Raw genomic sequence first — 21941 nt, forward strand, 5'->3', positions numbered from 1 at the left:
TAGTAGCGACTCCTTCTAAAGGAAGGTCGGAATAATCAATAATAGAAGTACGATGGCGATTGTACGAAACGCGTCCCATGTAACGCGCGTCCGAGTGAATTTTCCAACCAATCGCTAGTAGTAAATACCATTTCCGAACACGGAGACTGGTCGTTGGAAACACCTGCGGCCCAGTGTCACGAACATTCGCTGCTCTGCTCGGCATCGTCATTGGTATTTAATTGAATCTGCATCTCGCAGCACAAATTCGTAACGACCTCTATTACAAATAACCGGGAAATTAAAACGTCGCTTGTGAGCGATAAACAAATGCGTCGCATTATGGGGGATATCCATAGGAAATATTGAGCAGATGCGATCTCGCACAGATCCGTCAGAAATATATCTTCTTACGTTATCTAAACATTATGTTGGATTTTATTCATCAAATAATATACAGAAAAAAAAAAGAAGAAATTCTTGTTTTGAAAATACCTTGAGTACATAAGGTATGATTTGACATCTCTTTTTTTTTCCATGTAACAATGTGACACTTTTGATTATATCTGTCAAATATTTATTCATCATAATATATTACGATAAATTTTATTCATTAACTATATCAAAAGTATACATTGCATAATGTAAAAATAGATTATAAAAAGATCAGAAGGAATTATAGCATGGCTTTCATTTTTCATCAACGTTTCAGAATTTCGCGTTAAAATTTTCTCTTTTTTGAAGAGATGTAAATTTTATATCGCGCGCGTTTCAGTTACGATGCATGTCAAGTCTGTCTTTATTCGAAGCGATTGATAGAATCTGCATTTTAATTGACCTTTATAAGAACAAAATCGCTTCATTTCGGTGCGGACAAGCCGTGAAAGAGGAAGTCTCAGCCCTTTACTTTTCCACCCTCCTAACCCGCTTCATTTCATTCGCCCACCCGAGTTGGATACTAACGCCGTTTCATCGAACAATCCGCCGTCCAATCACCATCGTGCAGATGTTGAGGAAACGAGTTTACTGAGAGATTTCAAACGAATTGTCGTATAGATACAGTCCGCCTCGTCCGCATTTCTCATTGGACCACGAACGTATTGGCTGTTTCATCAATCGGTTGAGTAAAAAAAAAAAAAGAAAAAATAAATAAATAAATTGAACAACCATCTGAAACGGACGGATTATCCGTTTGCATACAAATGTTTCTCTCGATGAGAGGATAGCGAGCACGAAATTCTATATACGAAGTATCCCACGTGTACGATCGATCATAACGATAATACGATAATGAGAACTGAATTTATCAGAATTTTTTATTTTACAATTGGAATTAATTTTCGATTGCCGCTATTGTATCCATATTAAATCCTGTCATTTTCAACTTCATAAAAATGATAGTTACATAAATATATCATACAAATGTGACAACAGTCTAAATAAAAATAAAAGAAATCTTATGATCTTATAATCTAGAAATCAATGTCATGTTTAGGAATCGAATATAATTGAATGACTATTCTTCTAAATTAAGGTGTTTTAATTGTACAATAATGATAAAAAATTGTCAAAATAAAAATAACATATTTCTTACGGTTTAAAAAATCAAATAAATAAATTTGGATTATAAAAAGAAATAAAATATCACAAAATAATATAATTTTTAATGTCGTCGTAAAAGAAAATTTAATTTATGACAAAAACTTTTGTATTGTGAATACCCTCTGCAATCACATGCAAGAAAAGAAAGTAATTTGCAGAAAGAGAGAGAGAGAGAGAGAGAGAGAGAGAGAGAGAGAGAAATAATATTTTTTCTACAATTTTTAAGTAAATATCTTTTAAACGAGTAAGTGAATCTAAATCAAGATTTGCACAATTATTTATTAGAGTTTTTTTTTTTTTAATATAAGTGCTACGCGATTTTCCATAAGAATTATTATTAACTTTAAACTTAAATAATTTTTGAACTGTTAAGAGAATTGCGTTTAGATTTTGCAGATACTCAGTAAAAATAGTAGAACAACATTTTTATCAATATTTTGACATATGACATATATCCTTAAATCATGTTCAGCATCGTAATAAATCATTATTCAAGAATTAATCAGATGAGCACATACCTGTTTCCAACCCTTTTTCTCGCAACAGAGTTTTAAACATTTTTATAAAAATTAATATTTATTATTTTACAAAAGAAAAAAACAAACTAATGCGATAGACATAGAAAAATAAATGTGTCCAACTGACATCTGCATAAATAAAAATAAATTGAATTTGATGAAATTATTTCTCTGAGAAAAATATTATTATGTTTGCTTTAATCGATAAAATTGATAAAAATGTTTACCCTCGTTCTCTTACTCGCATCTTTTTGTTCATGATATAATCATATTATGATGATGATTTCATATTTATCTCCTTTTATTTATTTAGCATAATAATAATAATAAGTCATAAAGTCAAGTTTATTTATTATTTTAGATCAATACTGCATCGAGAAAATTTAATATAAAATATATTTCGTACATTTTACAAGACTTTAAAGTAATTATAAAATGCGTAAGAATCACAGAATAATTCTTTTAATTCTTGATATATACATAATTTATATGCAACGCGATAAATGTTTCATCGTAATTTTTTTCTTAAAATTTTCAGTTATCTTAATTAAATTAATAAAGCACCTATATTGACGATAAAATATCGACTTCCGACTTTGAATATTAAAAAAAATACTTTCCTTGACATAGATACATAATGTTTCGATAACGTGGTGCACGCGGTTCATAATTGCATATAAGTATTCTCGTTTGTTGATATCTTTCGTGCAAGCGTTTTGTAGGTTGGATACAGATGCGGTTTTGTTGTATGCTACGATAGTATCTCTCTATTTTATATACCATCGGCTCAAGGATATTTTGCCTAGCGTGCAAGTAATGTAAGGTAAACGACTGCAATCCTCTGGTATCACTCTATACAGGTTTAATATTTTTATCGAACTTTATATATTTTTTTTTTTTGGTCACGTAACAAAATTTCACAATTGCGTATTATATATTTTAAAAATTATAAATATTGAAAATAATGTAGTTTAAAGGGTGTGTTTACAGACATATTCTTTTCCTTTAATATTTTACATATTATTATTAATATCCTATTATATATTAAATATTTTGTTAAAAGTAGAATATTTTTAACAACGATTGCGCACTCTTTGACTGCGTTGTGATTTGTGTATTTTTTTTTCTTTTTGAGAAATTTCAAAATAATTGAGTCGCGAGTAAAATATTGAGTACACATTTTAAAGCGCTATTAATTCTTCATTCGCCGAGTCAGCGATGTCTATTTGCATTATTATTCAACAATGAGTGTTATGTTTTATGCATGAACGCAAAAACGTTTGGACAATTTGCCCGGCAGATCAATCTACAACGCTACTCCGTCCCTTTCGATTCTCCCATTCCCTCCCGATATTGCACAGTGTGACAGAAAGAGAACAGAATAGTATCAATCCCGGCGCGTCGAAATAATTCGCGAAATCGGCCGCAGTCTCAAAAAAAGACCGGTTCCAGATTTTACCTTTCGCGGGATCCGATTTGCATGCAAATCTATCTGAATCCGGATTCGAGCCCATTCACACGATTATATTGGTGCAAATTCGTATTGTCCCTCTCGAGATTTTCAAGCGTGAAAAGTTGCCATTTTAAGAGAGACGGAGAAAGAAAAAAATATATATATATATATATATATATATACTATTCAAAATTTTTCAATATATTTTAATTAGTAAAATATTGGAAAATAAGTGTTAAAATAAATCGTTGTTTTATATGTTTTGTTTTCATAAAACAACTTGTTGAGATTTTTATTTGTGCGTGTGTGTATATAAAATATTATGATAAAACTTTTGCCTTTTTACACACAATATATTTTTTTTTTTTCTTTAATGTTACTTTATTAAATATTGATACAATTGAATATTTCTCTAATAATTTTCTTTTTCTCGATTAAATAGTATTTCTAATAAATAATTCTTCCTACTTTTTTTTTTATATCTATCTGGATTTTATGCTTTTAATCATTCAAGAACATAAAAATACGTTACTACAAAAAGTTATAAAAAAAGAATGGTTTGCGACAAAACGAAATCAACAAAATTCCAATCTTACGAAGAACAATATACAATATTTTCCAAACACTGGTAGTATCATCCGCAGAGTTATTTGGAAGAAAACTACCTCTGAAAACAACCACAATTAATTTTTGTTATTAAATAAAAAATATATGAGTAATCTCTCTCTTGTTTTTTGACAAGTACACGTAATATTTGATATAACAGAAATGTAATATATTTACATTTGCAGCTTATGTACAGTTGTAACTTATGTATACACACAACTATAGCATCAGCGATAATAATCATAACAACGGTAACAAGTATGAGTACAATTAACTCTATATGAACAACTGAATATAACATTCAATATATAATAATTTAGTACACTTTCATTCATTAACACATTTGTGTGTTCTATTCGTAAGCCAGTTATGCTAGTAATGCTACTTGTAAGCATAACTAGCGTCTCATTACCATGAGCTTAAATCAAGTAGTCTTGATTAAGCTACTCCGACGTAATTGACTGTATCGCAGAATTTGCTTTCTATCAATACAATTGAGTTCGATTGTGAGCATCGATCACTTAACATGTTGTTACAATTTGATTCGATCATCGAGTTACAAATTACAATTAATTTTAATTACAATAGATATGACAACCTTAATATTTTGATTTGAATATTTGTAACATAGTAAAAAAAAGGAATTTATATTATAGAAAACTTTTTATAGGATTTATTAAATTAATATTTTAATAGAGTTTAAAAATAATTAAGAAATTTTTAATATTTAATTTTTGATCAATTTAAATAAATTGATTAATAAAACTAGATATTTCAAGACTATTATAGGAAACTTTTTATATATTTATTAAATTAATATTTTAATAGAGTTAAAACTAATTAAGAAATTTTTAATATTTAACTTTTGATCAATTTAAATAAATTGATTAATAAAACTAGATATTTCAAGACTAATTTACAAGTTATAATGATCTCTTTCTCTCTAACTATTGAAACTAACTTTAAAATAAGACTAGCTTTTTTCGTCCCGTATCATTTTTTGGTAAGTTATGCGATAAGTAAAGGTTCTCGAAAATCAATTCTTGGTACTTGGCTATTCATTTCCGGTACGGATTAGAATGGTCGTATTAGTACTTCTCTTCCGTGGTGGAAGTGTCGCGAAGGATAGCGAGGGTTCTCGTGTTAGAAGTTGATTGTTCCGGTCTTGAGCGGTATGTAAATCTTCTCAATATCACCCAGAAATTCTCCTTCTCTCTCTTTCTCTCTTAATCTTTCTCCCTTCACCCTCGTTTCCGTCCTATCCTCTCTTTCCTCTCTCTTTCTCTCTCTCTCTCTCTTCCTTTTCTATTTCTTGCTACTGAGACTTCAGCTTTTCCTTCATTAAAATTTTTTCTCCGCAATTTACCGACGTAGAGAATTTTTGTTACGATATAGACGGAATTTCTCTTTGAGAAAAATTCTTAGTGAAAGATTTATCGCGGCTGTTAAGATTAATGATCACACGTGTTTAAATAAATGTTAAAGAGGACACGTTTTTAAATGATTATAAAAAGATTTTTTTCATACAAATTTGATAAAAAATTGCAAACACTATGTGACACTGTAAAATGTCAATTTAATTTCCATATTTATTTTCGTATTTATTTAATACGAATGTAGTTTCTTTTCTAAATTAATAACTATATTGAATATATGCATAAGTTCAAAAATATAATAGAAAAGAATTAAAGGAAAAAAAAGATCAATACGAATCAGACGCAAAATAAAACATAGTATAATTTCTTTGTAATTTTTTTATCAAAGTATAATAATTATGTAAAAACAGATTAGATTAATAATAATTTAAAATAAAGATCTCAAAACTGAGATTTTAATTTATTTGCTGATCTTTTAGAAAAATTCACACAATTACTATCTATTCACATATCTTATGCTTAGCAGTTATTTTTATATTTTTATTTTTGTTTTTTTTTTATATAAGAAGTTTATTACGATTAAGTGTCCCATATCCAAAGATTATATAACTTTATTGATTATTTCTTTAATAGTAATAGCGTGCATTGATCCGGGCTCATTTTAGATTGTACAATGGAGAGGTAATTTCTCTCCGTAATTTCTCTCGCGGTTAAATCACAGCAAGTTCTCATCGCACGTTTGGAGTTACTTCGCGAAATTGTCGAGTCGCACGACAGCCTGCTTCAAGCTGCGATATCTATGCTTCGTGAGCCGATTGTGATTGTCTCGAGAAGTAAAAGGAGAAGAGAATTTCAATGGCTACCAGCTTTGTGCAGTTATCGCATAGTACTTGACCTTTGTCTTGACTCACAACGCATAACGTGAGAAACGTTACGGCAATTAAATTGTACAAAATGATTTATTTAACAAACGAACGATTTACATTTATAAAATTATTAAACACAAAAATTATTACACTTATGAAATTTATGAAGAAATCTGTCTGATGAAAATAAAGAAAAATAAAAGAGCGTATTCATAGATATTTATATATGATGAAAATTTTCTCAGCTTATAAATGCGTAAATTTCTTTATTTCTTGCGATATGTCACTGAGACGGAACTGAAAATATTATAAAATACGCAATATTAGATAATGTCTTTCAATTGAACATTAATTCTTGATTAGAATTATTTCAGAGATTGTTTTACACCATTGAAAAAAAAGAATTCACAAACAACGATATTTGCAATTTTCGAAACGATTTAAAGCTTTTTTTTAATTTAAATCATCGGACGTTTTATTAAATCGTTGAATATTTTATTAAACCGTTGAATATTTTATTAAACCGTTGACTCCTACTAAATAATAATCACAGGTCACTTCATAAAAATTAAACATAAAAATTAAAAGATAAATTTTTAACTAATCTTTTTAAAAATTTTGAATGTTTTTTTGAAAAAAAAAAAAAAACATTAAAAGCTTTGGTTAAAAACATTATTTATATATATTTTAAAAGTATAACATTCAGAAAGTATTTAACAAAGGAAATTTTGCTAGAATAAATTTATAAGCAAGAAGAATGAGAGAGAGAAAGAAAGAGAGAGAGAGAGTTCTACTTTGAAATAAATAATTATTTAAAACGAATGAGTTGTATTTATATTTAAATATCTATATAGTCACGAAAGCATTTAATTCTTTTCTACGAACAAACGAATGAACAAATCTTTTCTCTCTCTCTCTCTCTCTCTCTCTCTCTCTCTCTTAGTATTTTCAAATGATGTATGATCGCATGTGCAGATATTTGTATACGTGGCTGTTTTGCGTTATAACTCGTTGTTAGTATTGTAATAGGTAGCCCATCACACCGCGGCAGATTGCTGAGTATGTAAGATTGCTGAGTATGCTTTGTCGAATAAGCGAAAAGAGAGAAGAACGAAGAACACTCGTTCAGCAATTTTGCACGTTGCATCGCAATTGTATTTCATTTAGGGCTAAGGCGTGTCACAGCCATGTATGATATTTCCATGAAAAATATTCTTCAACAATTCTGAATAATTCTTGATAAGAAATCTTTTCAAAAGCTAGTTTTAGAAACATCGTGATATTTTAAGCAGTAATCTTATTTCATAATATTGACAAGTACGTGCCAACAATCGTATATATGCTGTCATATTTCAATAGATTCGCAAAAATTAAAATAATCTGTCATATTTCAATAATATCACCATAATTATTAATAATATAAAAAAATATTTTAATTAAAAATTGAGGAATTTTGGGAAACAATATTTTAAATAGTGCACGTGTCATTTTTAAATACAGGCTTTCAAAATTGATAAAGTATTTCGAAAATTTTTTCCATATAGTCGCGGAGGTATTTAATTATTTGCAGATTTATTTATTTGACAAATCAAGTTCAGCTTTATGAACGAAAGATTGAAATTTAGTTGTTTATAATGAAAGATATGGAATTTGTCAGTATCGTTTTTATCGACTATTTATATTTGTTAAGAGAGAAGGGATAGAAGAGAATGTAGCTTCCTTTGTTTTTCAGAAACGCAATAATTTATAACGCGAGCGCTGTAAACATGCACATTGTGTTATCCGCTTCGAGAGAAAGGTAGGAAGATGTCGGACTGTTTTGTCAACGCGTTATTTATGGCTAGTAACATATTGATTCGCTCATGCAATCGACTTCTCTTCTTGGACTTTCATGAACATGCATACATGCATATTCTCTTCTTAGTTAAAAGTTCGAAAGAACGATAAGTTATTGTATGCAGGATATATTATTTATTATGCAGTTACTCGCGAAGTTGATCAAACATTCCGAAAACCTAACAAATTATTTACATATTTACTTTAAAAAAATATTATTTGTATTCTCCTGATATAAATATGCAAGTTATGAAAATTTATTTCTAAACTCCCGTTTTCCTTTTTTATTATATTTTATATTAATTTTATGCAATTTTTAAAACATTTTATCACAATTGTATGATTATAACTATTATAAAAGGAAGAGATGTAATTAATACAAAGGATGAGATAATAAAAAAAAAACACAGCAGGAGACAAGTAATTCAATATAAAAAAAATAAACTGGAAATGTACAAAAAAAAATCCAACTCTTTTTAATAATAACGCATTAAATTTGACAGCTTGAAATAATCGTTGAATTGTCAAAATTATGTATAGGTTAATGCGTTATTGATATTTATGGTAATTATTAACACGAAATCAATTTTTTCTTAATAATAATATTAAAAAATTTTGTTAATAATTTTCTTAATAATAATATTAAAAAAACCGAAAGAATAAATTTATTGGTTAAATTATTTTGCCAAATGATTGCTTCATGACCATATAATATAAATAAGTAGAAAAGTTTTTCTTGTTGCGTTAAAAATGTATTTAATCATGATATGTTCGCTAAGCTACGTCTGCAATAATAGAGCCACACTATTTCTAAACTCCTTCGACAATTCAGAAATAAATTCACAACGGACTCTATCTCTTTTCTCACTGCCTTTCTCTTTTTACTTTTCTTGGCAGGACTTTATCGCCTGGCAGACAAAGCGAAGTACACGAAAGCAGCATAGAAAAGTTTTCTGTTCGAGATAGAAAGCAAAAACGATAATGCAGTCGCGTTCAATGTTAAATAATTTTTGCAGATGGAAAACTGCTGCAATGTAAAGTGCCAAATAAGATTACGTCCGCGCTGTTTTTTCTTTATAAACGTTGTGATTATCGTAATACGTTTTATTGTTATCGTCATAATAACGTATTATTAATAAAAATAATCTACGGCACTAAAAAGAAAGAAAGTTAAATATTTTTTAAACATTTATAATCGATTTTAACATGTTGATGTATCAATATTCAATATTTTCTAATTTTTATTGTTGAATATTAATTTTTGATGTTAGAATCTCTTTCTCTTTCTCTCCCTTTGTCTGTTTATTTATTTATACTTAAATATATATATTTATTTACATTTATATATTAGAATTTCTATATGTATAAAATTTAGACATGAAATCTAATCTTTTTTAATTCTTAATTTGACATAATATATAATACATATATCACATGTCATTTTTTATGCGGAAGATGTTTTGTCGGATCGAGAGAAATTGTTCTCACTAAACGTTACAAGTTTTCTTTTTTCCAGTGGAGATTGATACTTTGATGCTCGATTAAACAACAAGATCATTTGCGAGAATATTATTAGTTTCGTATTCGTACAGCGCGTGCTGCAATCAGTCACCCTTTTACTTCGACATTTCCATCTTCGACATTTCGTTTACCTTGAATAGAATGCTTAGAGCGTGACCGTTCTATTACATTTTTAAAATATCGAGGGAACGTGAGACATCTCAAAAGCATATAATCTTGAAATTATTTGGAATTGGTTTTTTAAAAGAGCAATTTCAATTGACAATTTTACTTTCTCTCCTTTTTTCTTTTTTATTGTTTCTTAATTTTTTATTTTATTTTTATTACATCCTGGTTCAATAGCAAATAAGTAAAATCATAAATCATCATTGGAATCTCTAATGATTTTCATCGCAAATAAATAATTGGATATCTGAATGACAGAAAAATATAAATAATTTTTATGAAATATTAATCACTTTCATAGAGAGATCATTTAAATTTTATATATTATTTATCATCTATTTATTTTCCATAAACTTAGCTTTTTTGTTTTAATTTGGAGATCGCATAAAATGAAAGTAGGTCGAGTAACGATGTGATTCTTATACAAAGGAAAGATGCAAGGGCAGGTTGTACTCATTAGGGGGTGAGTTTGAGAGGCCGAGCTTATTTAGAAGCAGATGGGCTCCTAAGTCGATGATGTGAAATTCAATTATTCTTCCGGTGTCTGGAAGAGAATTATCTCGAAAACGATCTCGACACTCAAGATTTTCACTACAAATTGAATTACAGTGGAATTTCAATCTTCACCATCGATAATTGTAATCGTAATGGAGATGATGCGAGAGCCCGTTTTGCTAATAAAGATACTTCCCCCGTATAATGAATATAAAGATACCGAATAATTTTATTATTATCAGGGTATCGATCAATCAAGTAAGATATGAATAAATATTAACTTTTAAATTAAAATTTCTTTCAAAAATATTTTCTCGTCATTTCTAAAGAAAAAATTTATTATTGATAAAATCTGATATACCTGGATAAATCTGGATAAAAACCTGATATATAATTAATAGAAATTAATAGAAATTAATAGAAATTAATAGAAAAATATTTATTATTAACAGAACTCGTATCAGAATCAAAGAAACTTGTACATTTTTCATTGCGCGGATATAAAAATATTGACTTTATTGAAAAATGAAATAATAGTTGTTTCAATATAGTAGGAAATAAAATTCACTTATACAAGTAAATACCTAAATTTTATTTTTTATTTTTAGTTTTGAAAAATCAAACATTTGTTAGATGTTAAACCAAATGATGAAAATTAATTTCATCAAAAAGGTGAAAGAAAGATGGTCATTTTTGTAAAAAAAATTTCAAAACTGATTTTGTTTCTTTCTCCCTCACTTTTTCTTTCTCTCTTTTTTTTCTCTTTTTCTCTATTTTTCATAGAAAATTAACAACCATTTTTATCGAAAAATTGTAAAAACTAGATTGTAACTGTGATTTTTTTCATTCTTTTCATAAAAAAAAAGGAAAAATAGTAATATATCAATGTTTTCATAAAAACAACAATAGACGACCGACGCGGACAAATAACCGCAGTTTGCAGAACATAGCTTTATTTTCCATACACATGTGTATATTTTATTCAAACCGGTATTTTCTGACCACTAATATTTTTAATGCAATAACGCATACACAAAATATTTCTCATCGTACATAACGTTGCGTTTGTCAAGAGATGCCAGAATTGTTTATTTTACAAGATTGAAATATATCTTTATTTAAGCTATTCTTTCTTATCCATTCTGTGCTACCAATGATTTTATTCCAAAATTGTATCAAGATTTTTATTTATTGAATAAAAATATTAGTTTTTTATATATATATATATATATATATATATATATTTATTTATTTATTGAATAAAAATATCAGTTTTATTTTATAGAAGTTTTATATATATATATATATATATATATATATATATATATATAAACTGGGAATTTAACAAACTTTAAAAACAGTTCTAATAAAATATTTCTTTTTTGTTCCAAAGATATATATATATGGTGTTTCAAACTAAATTTTACTAAAAGAGATAGACTTAAAATATCACGGGTGGCATCTACATTTTCACTTTCTGCCCTGCGATATGGCCAACTTTGAATTATTATATATATATATATATATATATATATATATATATATATATATACATATATATATATAATGAAAAAAAATTCGTTTGCGCTCAAAAAGATAAATGAAAGAAAGAGAAAGCAATCTCCGATGATTTTGGATATTTCCCGTTCATCCATAATACCTTAATCCTTTGATGCAGACGAAGTTTCATGATTAAAAAAGGGGTCGGAACCAGTGCCACCAACACTCGCGTTTAAAGCACGCGGTCGCGATAGAACATTTTTCGCAAGATTCCGAGGGAGCGGCTTAATTTCGACAATCGCAGCCTATCGAACGAACGAGATCGATAGGCAGCTAAGTAGTGTAGTTAGCTTTGGCTTTGAATAGGACATACCCAGTATGTCCATGACTGAGTCCCGTGATGACCTGCGCTCGTAATAGTGGCGACAGTAGTACTGGTGCCGTATCGGTCAGACTTGGCCACGGAGACCACCACCACCACCACTACCGCAACCCTCCGTGTCTGCTCCCCACCAGCTTCTGCAAGGCGCGCACACCCCCCGCCACTAGGGATGGGCGTGCTTGCCGACGTGGAAAGAGGGGTTGGTAGGGAGCTAGAAAAATGTTCAGTTCCTCTCTGGAAGTACCGTTGGTTCCCTTCCAGCCCCCCTCCCCCCTCATCCACCGTGCAATATTTTTGCTGTCCCTATAACCGACATGATCGGCCTTCCTATGGAATAGGACAGGATGAAACGCGACACGACGCCTATATCGATATAAAGAACGAAGAATGGAATGTCGCGGGTAAGCGACGTCAAGCTTGTACAGCCAGTTAAACAGCCCGACTAGGTCACGGAATGAAGTGGTGGTATAACGCGTGCAATGTGTCGGGACAAGAGGTGTGGAGTACAGATTTATAGTTTTACGTAATCGCACTCTTTTCTTTCTTTAAATCGACGCATTATAGTGAAAATAAAATTTTATAAAAATCGCGAAGAAATTATGTGAAAATATTGGAAGATTGAATTTACGAAGGAAAGAAATGTTATATATTTAATGCGAGCTAATATATTTCTAACAATAAACAATACAACAAGTTGAATTGACAAGAAAGCTTTAAGAATGTATTTATGGTATGAAAATTCAAAATTAAGAAAAATATATAGGAACAAAAAACTCTTATTTAAAAAAAAAAGAAAATGATTTGTCAAATTTCAAAGTTTTTGAATTTTGACTGTTAACATTTTATTTATAATAAATAATAATATTAATTTCAATCCAATAATCCTTTTTGTATTTTTTTAGATAGCATAGATAATTAACATAATTAATATTATGTCTAAAAAAATATTAATAATCTAAAGAAGAAATAAGAATTTTGTATATGAGAAATTCTGCACCTTAACTGTGTCGATCTTTCCACACATGACTAGTTAAGAATTAAGAATATAATTATAGCTTGCTAATTGTAAAAATGCGTACATGTAAAAATAAAGAAATTAATCTAAAGAAATTTTGTTTGATATAAGAAGATTTAATTTGGCTTACAAATGTAATTAAAAATAATGAAAGATAAAAATAAGCGAATACACATGTGAAATACTTAATATAAAGTTCCTAAACTTTCCAAGTTTGAGAATATATATGGTTGTTCGTAAGCATACGTATCTCTCTTTCTCTCTATCTCTCTCTCTCTCTCTCTCTTGTTATATAAGTAGGTTAGCAGATAAATGACTGCTAACTTAGAATTATGGAAAATTACATTGTGTTATATTATAGTGTGTCTTTTGTATCTTGTATTCTTATTTCTTATAATTGTAATCGAGAAAAAGCGAGAGACTCATATGCATGTGTCATTTTATATAAATAATTTAAAAGCATGACTTTTCTAAGAATTACGACGATAAATATTACAACAGTATCACAATTTGACACACACACACACATACACATGTAAAGTTATGAAATAATGTGCAATGCAACTGATAAAAATAATAAAAGTATGAACTTAATTTTCTGTAACTTTACTAGGTATTTAATTATACATGTATATAAGTCAAAAGATTGTCTCTAATTTTTCATTTCAAGAGATATAACAGAAGTTTCAAATATTTTTTTATTTACTTCCAAATCTCATTTGTGTGCGTACAGAGATATTCCGTTCGAATAACTTTGAAATTCTTGTACAACTTTGCATAATTTTGAAAATATGGGATTTGACTTTCTACTCTGGCCTAACATATGACAGATGTTCGCCGACGATATCTCGCAATCGACCTCCGGTTAATGGGTCGTAGGTCGCAGACCCTATTAACTACTACCCGGGACTAGACACAATAAATTATATCGCTCATTAAGTGCGCTCTACACGTGGGAATATTCCTTAATGGCTTTCCGCCTTCACTCGGAATGCTTGCGTGCAAATGCTTCCGCCTTTTGCTAATTACAATTTCTCTCGTCTGCAAAAATCATCTTTTCATCCTTGAAATGTATATATATATATATATATATATAATACATAATATCGAAAATTAAGTGGTAATAAAATTCTTTTGTACGAGAGGTTTCACACACATATCTTTGAGAAAATCTATTTTAAAAACTGAAAAATTGACTTCTCTTTCCAACTCTATCATTAATTACATGACATTCTGGGTGTGATTCGAGAAGACTTGGAGAAAAATCATCATTTATTTTGTTTTTCTTAAAACTGTAATATCTATGCTTTTAGCCAATTGCAACGGGGAGAAAAGAAAAGTCATCCATAGGAAGCGATTCTTAGTAAAGATCCAACCACCGTTTACTCTTTCTTACGCGTTTACGTATTATTCGTATGTGTTGCCACCCTACTTGACTATCAGCTTGATAAATATGGGCGGCTGTTGAATAATGCAACGGTTGCTCCGGCAGTAAACAAGTAACGCAACACCGGTCGGTTACTGATTCGCCTAAACCACTCTGACTGACCTCCTCGCTCGCTTATGCGATTCGCCACATTTTCCGCAAACTATCTGGCCTCACATTTTGTAGACAATGTTCCAAATATGTTTTGCAAGATATAGTTTGCAGGAATTGCTTTTGTGAACAGAAGGAAAGTTACAATTCTCTCTAAGATGAAAATTGCATCAACTTTTAATCTGATATTAAATTAAATTATTATTAAATTTAATAGATAGTTAAATTTAATCTCATTTTTTTTCTTTTTTCATTTTTCAAGATTGCATATATGTATATTTTTATTAGCGACTAATAATTATTTAATATCAATATTAATCCTTAGCCCGTAACATTGACTTCTATGATTATGATTTATTTTCACGTATTGGAATAAGATTTTTGTACACATAGCTAGCGTAATAAGGATTGAAAGAATAAAAATGTAATAAATTGCGGTATTTCAGCTAATAATGATAAGAAGTGGAGACACGCGATCTGTGTGTTTGGTTCGGGTTATTCCGTTAGTAGTGTTTAAATACGCCTTGATGGGTTCAATCACGTCAAATGCGTTGCGTTTGATTGCGTTCGAGAATTCCAACATGTGATTCTGTGTGCACACGCGAGTATTATAACATTGGAACATGTAGAGAGGATTAATTAAATACGAATGCTTTAAGTGCCAAATGTTCAACTAAATGTTTAATGCAATTTATTTATTTATTTTTTTTTTTTTTTAATGAAGAAAATATTGATCGAAAATATACGGTTTGGAAATTATTTAAGTTTAAGGATAGTATTGATTTTTATGGAAAGTCGCGTATTTCTAGCACTTATTGATAAATTTGAACAATAATACGTGGCATCAATTTATTTTTTTTCCACCTTTGCGAGATAGCTTTTCGGATTAAATCATTCAATTTTTGTTCTCTCGTTAACCCCCTCCCTTGCCTTCTTCCTCTCTCGCGTAATTACTAAATTACGTATATATACGTAATATACGCTAATTCCTTGGCTTTTCTCAATCACTTATTCCTCGGTATACTCAGAGTGAACTCACATAGTTTGGCTCGCGGCTTGTGCACCGTTCGTCTTTGTGCGCCGTTAGAGGGAAGAAGATAGGCGATTTCTGAGGAAGGGATCTCGAGTCGGCAGACTTCCGTGCTATAAAGTTGTTCTTGAAGTATTCCTATATCACCCACACCGTTGGTATGCCAATATAGTGCTCGTCCTTTGTCACCCCTCCCTCCCCTCCCTCCCTCCCCCGCTCATTCCCGAGAGCGTGCTCTCGTCGACCACTCTCGTCACATCCCTTGCTGCGCTACCATATTCCCTCATCGACCAGTAGAACATCCCCCTGACCCCCCTGCATACTCCGTTTCGCACGCGGTGGTATGTTCGCATGCCGGGAATATAATGATTGGCAGCGGACTGTCTGCAGTCCAACCGCGGCGATACGTGGACTATGTTCTCCACCTATCTATATAGTGGATAGCTCCCGTCCTTGGTTGATAAAAATCGTACCTGATGCCTTTGTTGTAGGAGGAATTAAATTTTACGAATTACACAATCAGATATGCGCACAATAAAAGGTTGACATTTTTTTCTCTTCATAGTAGATAAATTGTGCTCTTACTTTAAAATTAGATTTTAATTTTTTACAAAATAAAAAAATTTTATTTCTTGGTTGTATAATCTTCAACAAGGATAGGATAGATTATTTCTTTTAGGTAGAAGATTCTGCGATTTACGTTCGCGTTAAGTTCGCGTTGTTAGCGGTATTTGTAATGGCAAATTAACGAACAACAACGATCTATGTGACGCGTCAACGAGCTTAAGTTAAACGCATGGTTGCTGATAAGGCTCGTCGTAACGGATGCCAGTAGCGTTGCTCGCGCTATGAGAATGTATGCTTGGCAATTCACGCCTCGAGATGTATACGTCCGTTCGTTTGATTGTAAAATAGTGACATTGCCATGTCTTTCGATTGTAAAAGCAATTTCGCATCATCGATTCTACTTTATCTGCATTCTTACTATAAAAGAATCATTTGCTCGAGTCGATTTATCATTCAATATAATGCTAAGTATATCTTTTCATAATTAAAATATTTTTTCTAAGAGGATGAGCGCTCCGAAAATTTTATATATATATATATATATATATATATATATATAATTATATATATTAAATAAAATATATATATTAAATATTAATTAAATATTAAATATATAATATTACTGTTGGACAATGTCGTAAAAGTTAATTTATATGTCGGTAAAATGTCAGCACATTGCGTGGCATCACACTCGCTTGTAGTTTTCACAAGGATGCTGAGATTCGATGCGTTTTGACGTTAATACGATGCGGCCGCCCGCATCCGAGATTGACGCTTCCTGCAGGCTTAATCGGCTCTTCTGTGCCACCGCTAATAGCGCATGATCCAATCGCTAATCTCTCCCCCGCATCATACGCTTTTTGCGCGACTATTAATTTCCTCTCTCCCCCTGCACCCTCCCCCCTCCACGAGAGCTATTTGTTCTATCGACGTCTAAATAGCCAACGACCATCTAATTTCGTGTTTGGATCGAATATCGAACCACCCCATCCCCTTTCCTCTCGTCAAGCAACTCTCCGCAACAACTACTTCCAGACCAGGATCATCTTTTAAGGAGAGCTCAATCGTCTAATTACCGTTGCTTCTCCCTTTCCTTTTTCTCGCTTTCAGCTTATCCACTCCTTTTAGCCTTCTTCGTCATTTACTCTCGCTAAAGTTTCGCCTTTTTAAAACATTTCCTCCCTTTTGTGTGTAGTTTACCTGTTTTTTGTAATAGATAAATCCCTTTCTTTTTCCTATTGCAGTTCATTTAAATACGTCTTGTTTTCAGATAAGTTTAATTTAAATTTTGCGAATCATTCTGATATTGAAATTTCCCATAAATATCAATTGATGCTCGCAATAAAAGCAAATATCTTTAATACTTTAATTCATTCAAAATGATATTCTCTTTGAAACGAGATCTCAATGTCATTAACATTATAAAAAAAAAAAAAGAACAAAAAAAGTAATGTTAGATTTTGCAGATTAATATCATCTAAAAGGAAAAAAAAAAAGCAGAAAATGCAAAAATTATTTTGTCATTTTCCAGTAAAACAGATCATAAAACTATAAAAAAAAAAAAGAAAGAAAAAATAATTTTTACAGATATTGTAATACCCCAAGCAAATAATTCAACAGAACACGATCTCTCGATGTTATAAAATAATATAAAAGAAATAATTACATTTGCAATAAATTGAAATATAAATTGTGAAAAAGTTCAAGGTATAAAAACAGTTGGGTTCGACGGAGACGACCCGGATAGAAAAATCGCATTGCGTCGAAGTTAACAGCGCTTGAGAATAGAGAGCACGTACAGTCCACTCACGTGCGTGAGAGTCAGGCTGCCGCCCGTCTGTAAATCAGCCTTAAACCTGGGATAGGCAGCTTACAATCAAACGTACTTAGCTAGCTTTGCCCAAGGCGGACGGATAAAGTGGCGAAAGACGAAAATAGAATATGTCCACGATCATAAAGCGCACATACCATCTAACCTTCCTCCCCCTGCCCCCTCCCCCCCTCTCTACCACACCTATTCCATTCTTATCCCCTCACGCAATCTCAGCTTTTACTTCCAGGAACCACATTCGTAATACGCCGTCCAGAAGAGAATTTTTCGCAGCATTCTAATGGAGTCCAGAGTCGCTTCTAAATGTGCGTTCGCAATAAGAATTCTACGCATGAGAAATATTCATTTCTCGTTATTTCCGCTTTCGGCTTAATCTCTCCTTGAAAAATATCCATATTTCTATACACATAATTTCTCAATTATATTTTATGTACCAATCATCCAACCAATCGTCTAACTGAAACACTTTTGTGCAGGAATAGTATCGAGCAGTAAAATGTTGAGAAAATTTTTTTTTTTTAATTGGCAAATATTTACTTTTTTTAAATAAAATTATTTTGAAAAAATTGAAAACTTAATGTTTTACTTTACTTTTATTAGTTTTTTTTTTTTATGTAAATCAAACGTTTTAACATCTTGTTTTTTTATCTTCTCTCTTGCATGGATATGTTTGCAATAAAAAGCTTTGAATTAAGTAGCAATAATTGCTCAGATCCAAATTAGCTTTGAGATTAAAGCTATTGTATGGAAAATTAGTAAGATTAAACTTCTCTAAACTGCCAAGTGTATGTTTTCCCGGCGAAATATTTTATAGGAATAAGATGACATACACATACATAATGGGGTAGTTATGGAAGATCATTTTGAGGGTTGTACCAGCTCAGAGAGAATATGCTGGCTAATATGATTTCAAGGACCTAGATTAGAACGATCTAATTACTATCTAGTCTACGAATGAATATCATTATGTTCGATCTGCGCAAAGCAGATCTCGATATATGCGGACCCCTGAGGCAGACAATCATCGATCTTTAATATAAGAAGGGATTAACTCAAAATAAAGTACGAAATAAAGTCCATTTTGTTTTTGAATTTTTGCATGACATATAATAATATGATATTTATTTAATAATTTCTCAGGCAAATTGATATTTGTGTATGAAAAAGTTAAATATGAATATTTAAGCTTGAGCAGTCTCGTTAAGCTTAAGTAAGTCTTTGGGGAGATTTTCTCGCGCTAATATTGAAAATATCACATGTTCCGCGCGTTGCAGAGCAGAAATTAAGCCATCTAACGTCATGCCCATATTTTTCACGCTTCTTCCCACTTCCATACGGAACATTATGCAAAGCTTAGAGATCCCTTTATCACTTTTCCCTTTAACGACTTCTTTCTCCGCTAGTCTTTCCGACGCCTTTAAGGAAACCATTTTCATATCTCTCTTGCCCATCTCTTCTTCGTCCGTTGTCTTCATATGTTGTCCACGGCGGCACGCGATGTATGTTACGTTCTCGCGATATCATCTCTCTATCATCAAACTGTCTCCGATCTTTTCTCCGATTATTTCTTCTCGCTAGTTTACATATATATAACGATAGTATGAATGTAAAGGAAAGAAATTAAATATTGACATTATCGTTTATATTTTATCTCTTTCTCTTATATAAAAGATTAATTTTCCAACTTCCCCAATTGATTTTAAATATTTGTTTAAAATTAATTTTTATTTATTAACACTGTTTAAATAATATATTTAATTTGTTAATTATAATTTAACTATTTCTTTTATTATTTGGTAAATTATATACATGAGCGAACATTCACATGATATGTAATTGATTCAAGATTAAGAAATTTTTTTGTCAAATATAATTACGACTTTTTCCTTTTATTAATAAATAAAGTTAAAAAAAAGAAATCAATTATATTTTTCGAAAAGAGATCCAGAGCAATTAGAATATCAGAGAACGCGTTTGTTCAATGTTTGATAAAGATTTGAGGCATCACAGTTAAGCGTGTTTGTCACGCAAAACAATATATTTATCTTTTCAACACAACGATGTCATAACGATATGACAAACAAAAAGCTTCGCGGATAAAAATGACAGTGGCCAATCAACATCTAGAGATAAGTCCTGCGATCCATGGGACGTTATCGTACAAAGCCCGTTTGCCAAGTCGTGAAGAAAGATGAATAGTTTTCATCGTCCCGCTCCATAAATTCTCGTAAGAAAGAATCCTGTGCTGTGATAAAGGAGAAGATAAGGAGATACCATAGGGAACTGCCATCCTTTTTTTGAGACGTCAGAGAAATTGGAAAAACATTCGTTTTTGAGATGTTTTGTAATAGACATATGTAAACGAATAAATTGATAATTAAATTAAATTAAGCATAATTAGATTCGATTTTAATTGCGCTTATAAATATGCAAGGGCGTATCTAGATTCTCATTGCGATACATTCTGAAGCGATGTTAATGTTGTTGGTCGATAAATTCCATAGTTCAAACTTGAACAGTCTTGAATAATATAGGTCGATTAAAATTAAGACGAGTGATTAAAGGTAAAATCCTTAAATTAGGATTAGGCTACTGTTATGGTTGGTAGCTGAAAATATCTTTATATTTTTATAGTAAAAAAATGTTATCGATAAGCTGCATATTTATCGTATGCACGTATCAGAAAATCATATTTTCATGCGGTAATTAGAGCATTTAAAAATATATGACATTTAGAAAAATCAAAGCTTAAAAATATTTGGCAAAAGAAATATGGAAAGTTCACTCCTTTTTTGTTAATTAAAATATTAATATATTTTGTTATCTTATAAAGTTTTTAATTTTTAGACTGATATATACCGAGTTGCAAAGTGGAACTAACCGTTGCAGAAATATTATTATATTATTACGTATTATTATATTTTATTATATTATTGTTTTATTATTTTCTTTTATTATTTTTTATTTTATTATATTACGTATTATTATTTTCACGTCGACACGATCATTTGGTATTTGAGTTACGGTCACGTTCGTGGCTGCCGCATTCCAAACGAAGCTATAGCCATTACATCAATTCGAATTCAGAGAAGAGATGAGAATTCCGAGTAAAAATGTGCATTTTTGTAATTTTTAATACTTTTTAATTGAATAAAATACTGGCGCCATATGTTGATGTGCGTTTTTTTTTGTGTTAATTATTTCTGGAACGAGAAAAGGAACTCCACTTTCATACTTGATCTATAATAGGGGCTTGAACTCTTTAGTTTGGCCTAAAAAAAAGGTGCAAAATTCTCGTTAACAAAAAAAGAGGTGAAAATGGGCATTATTCTTTGTCCAATAGGTGCAATTCGGACCTCAGGTCGGATTATAGCCCGAAAACTCGGACGATAAAGGCGAACGCGTCGCTGGAAACCCTGGTAACCTCGATTTACTAAGCACGTAGCAGGGGTGTGGAAGCGAAGGATGGATTTTGGCCAGATGCCAACAACGGCACTGCGGATGTCGATGGTGACACTGCGCGCGATGCGATGGTGGGGCTTCGTTTCATTCGTACGATAGCATTATCAGAATCTATTTACGGATTTAGGGCACATTTAAATAACAATTTATATAATATTGTTATTAACTTTGTTACTAATTACATACGTGCAATATATCGT

At 30.8% G+C, this 21941-nt stretch overlaps 3 protein-coding genes across 6 annotated transcripts in view; 2 read left to right on the forward strand and 1 right to left on the reverse strand.

The window, feature by feature from the left end:
• The window catches only part of LOC126850360 (transmembrane emp24 domain-containing protein eca), a 186696-nt gene that overhangs the window by 76433 nt on the left and 88322 nt on the right, over window positions 1-21941 (forward strand). The window lies entirely within an intron of this gene.
• The window catches only part of LOC126850286 (uncharacterized), a 163677-nt gene that overhangs the window by 41298 nt on the left and 100438 nt on the right, over window positions 1-21941 (forward strand). The window lies entirely within an intron of this gene.
• LOC126850370 (complexin) overlaps window positions 1-21941 on the reverse strand; it is a 117737-nt gene that overhangs the window by 11753 nt on the left and 84043 nt on the right. Inside the window, exon 1 of one of the 3 annotated variants that reach the window (XM_050593280.1) lies at window positions 12291-12354. The exons of 1 other annotated variant lie outside the window; for it this stretch is intronic. In XM_050593280.1, the coding sequence (XP_050449237.1) occupies window positions 12291-12303 (13 nt within the window). In that variant the 5' untranslated portion in view covers window positions 12304-12354. Of the gene's footprint in view, window positions 1-12077; window positions 12259-12290; window positions 12355-21941 lie in introns of those variants that run through there. One more of the 3 variants, XM_050593281.1, reaches the window with a different exon arrangement.

Source organism: Cataglyphis hispanica, chromosome 6 (genome assembly GCF_021464435.1).
Source record: "Cataglyphis hispanica isolate Lineage 1 chromosome 6, ULB_Chis1_1.0, whole genome shotgun sequence".
In the NCBI taxonomy this organism is placed as follows: Eukaryota; Metazoa; Arthropoda; class Insecta; order Hymenoptera; family Formicidae; genus Cataglyphis; species Cataglyphis hispanica.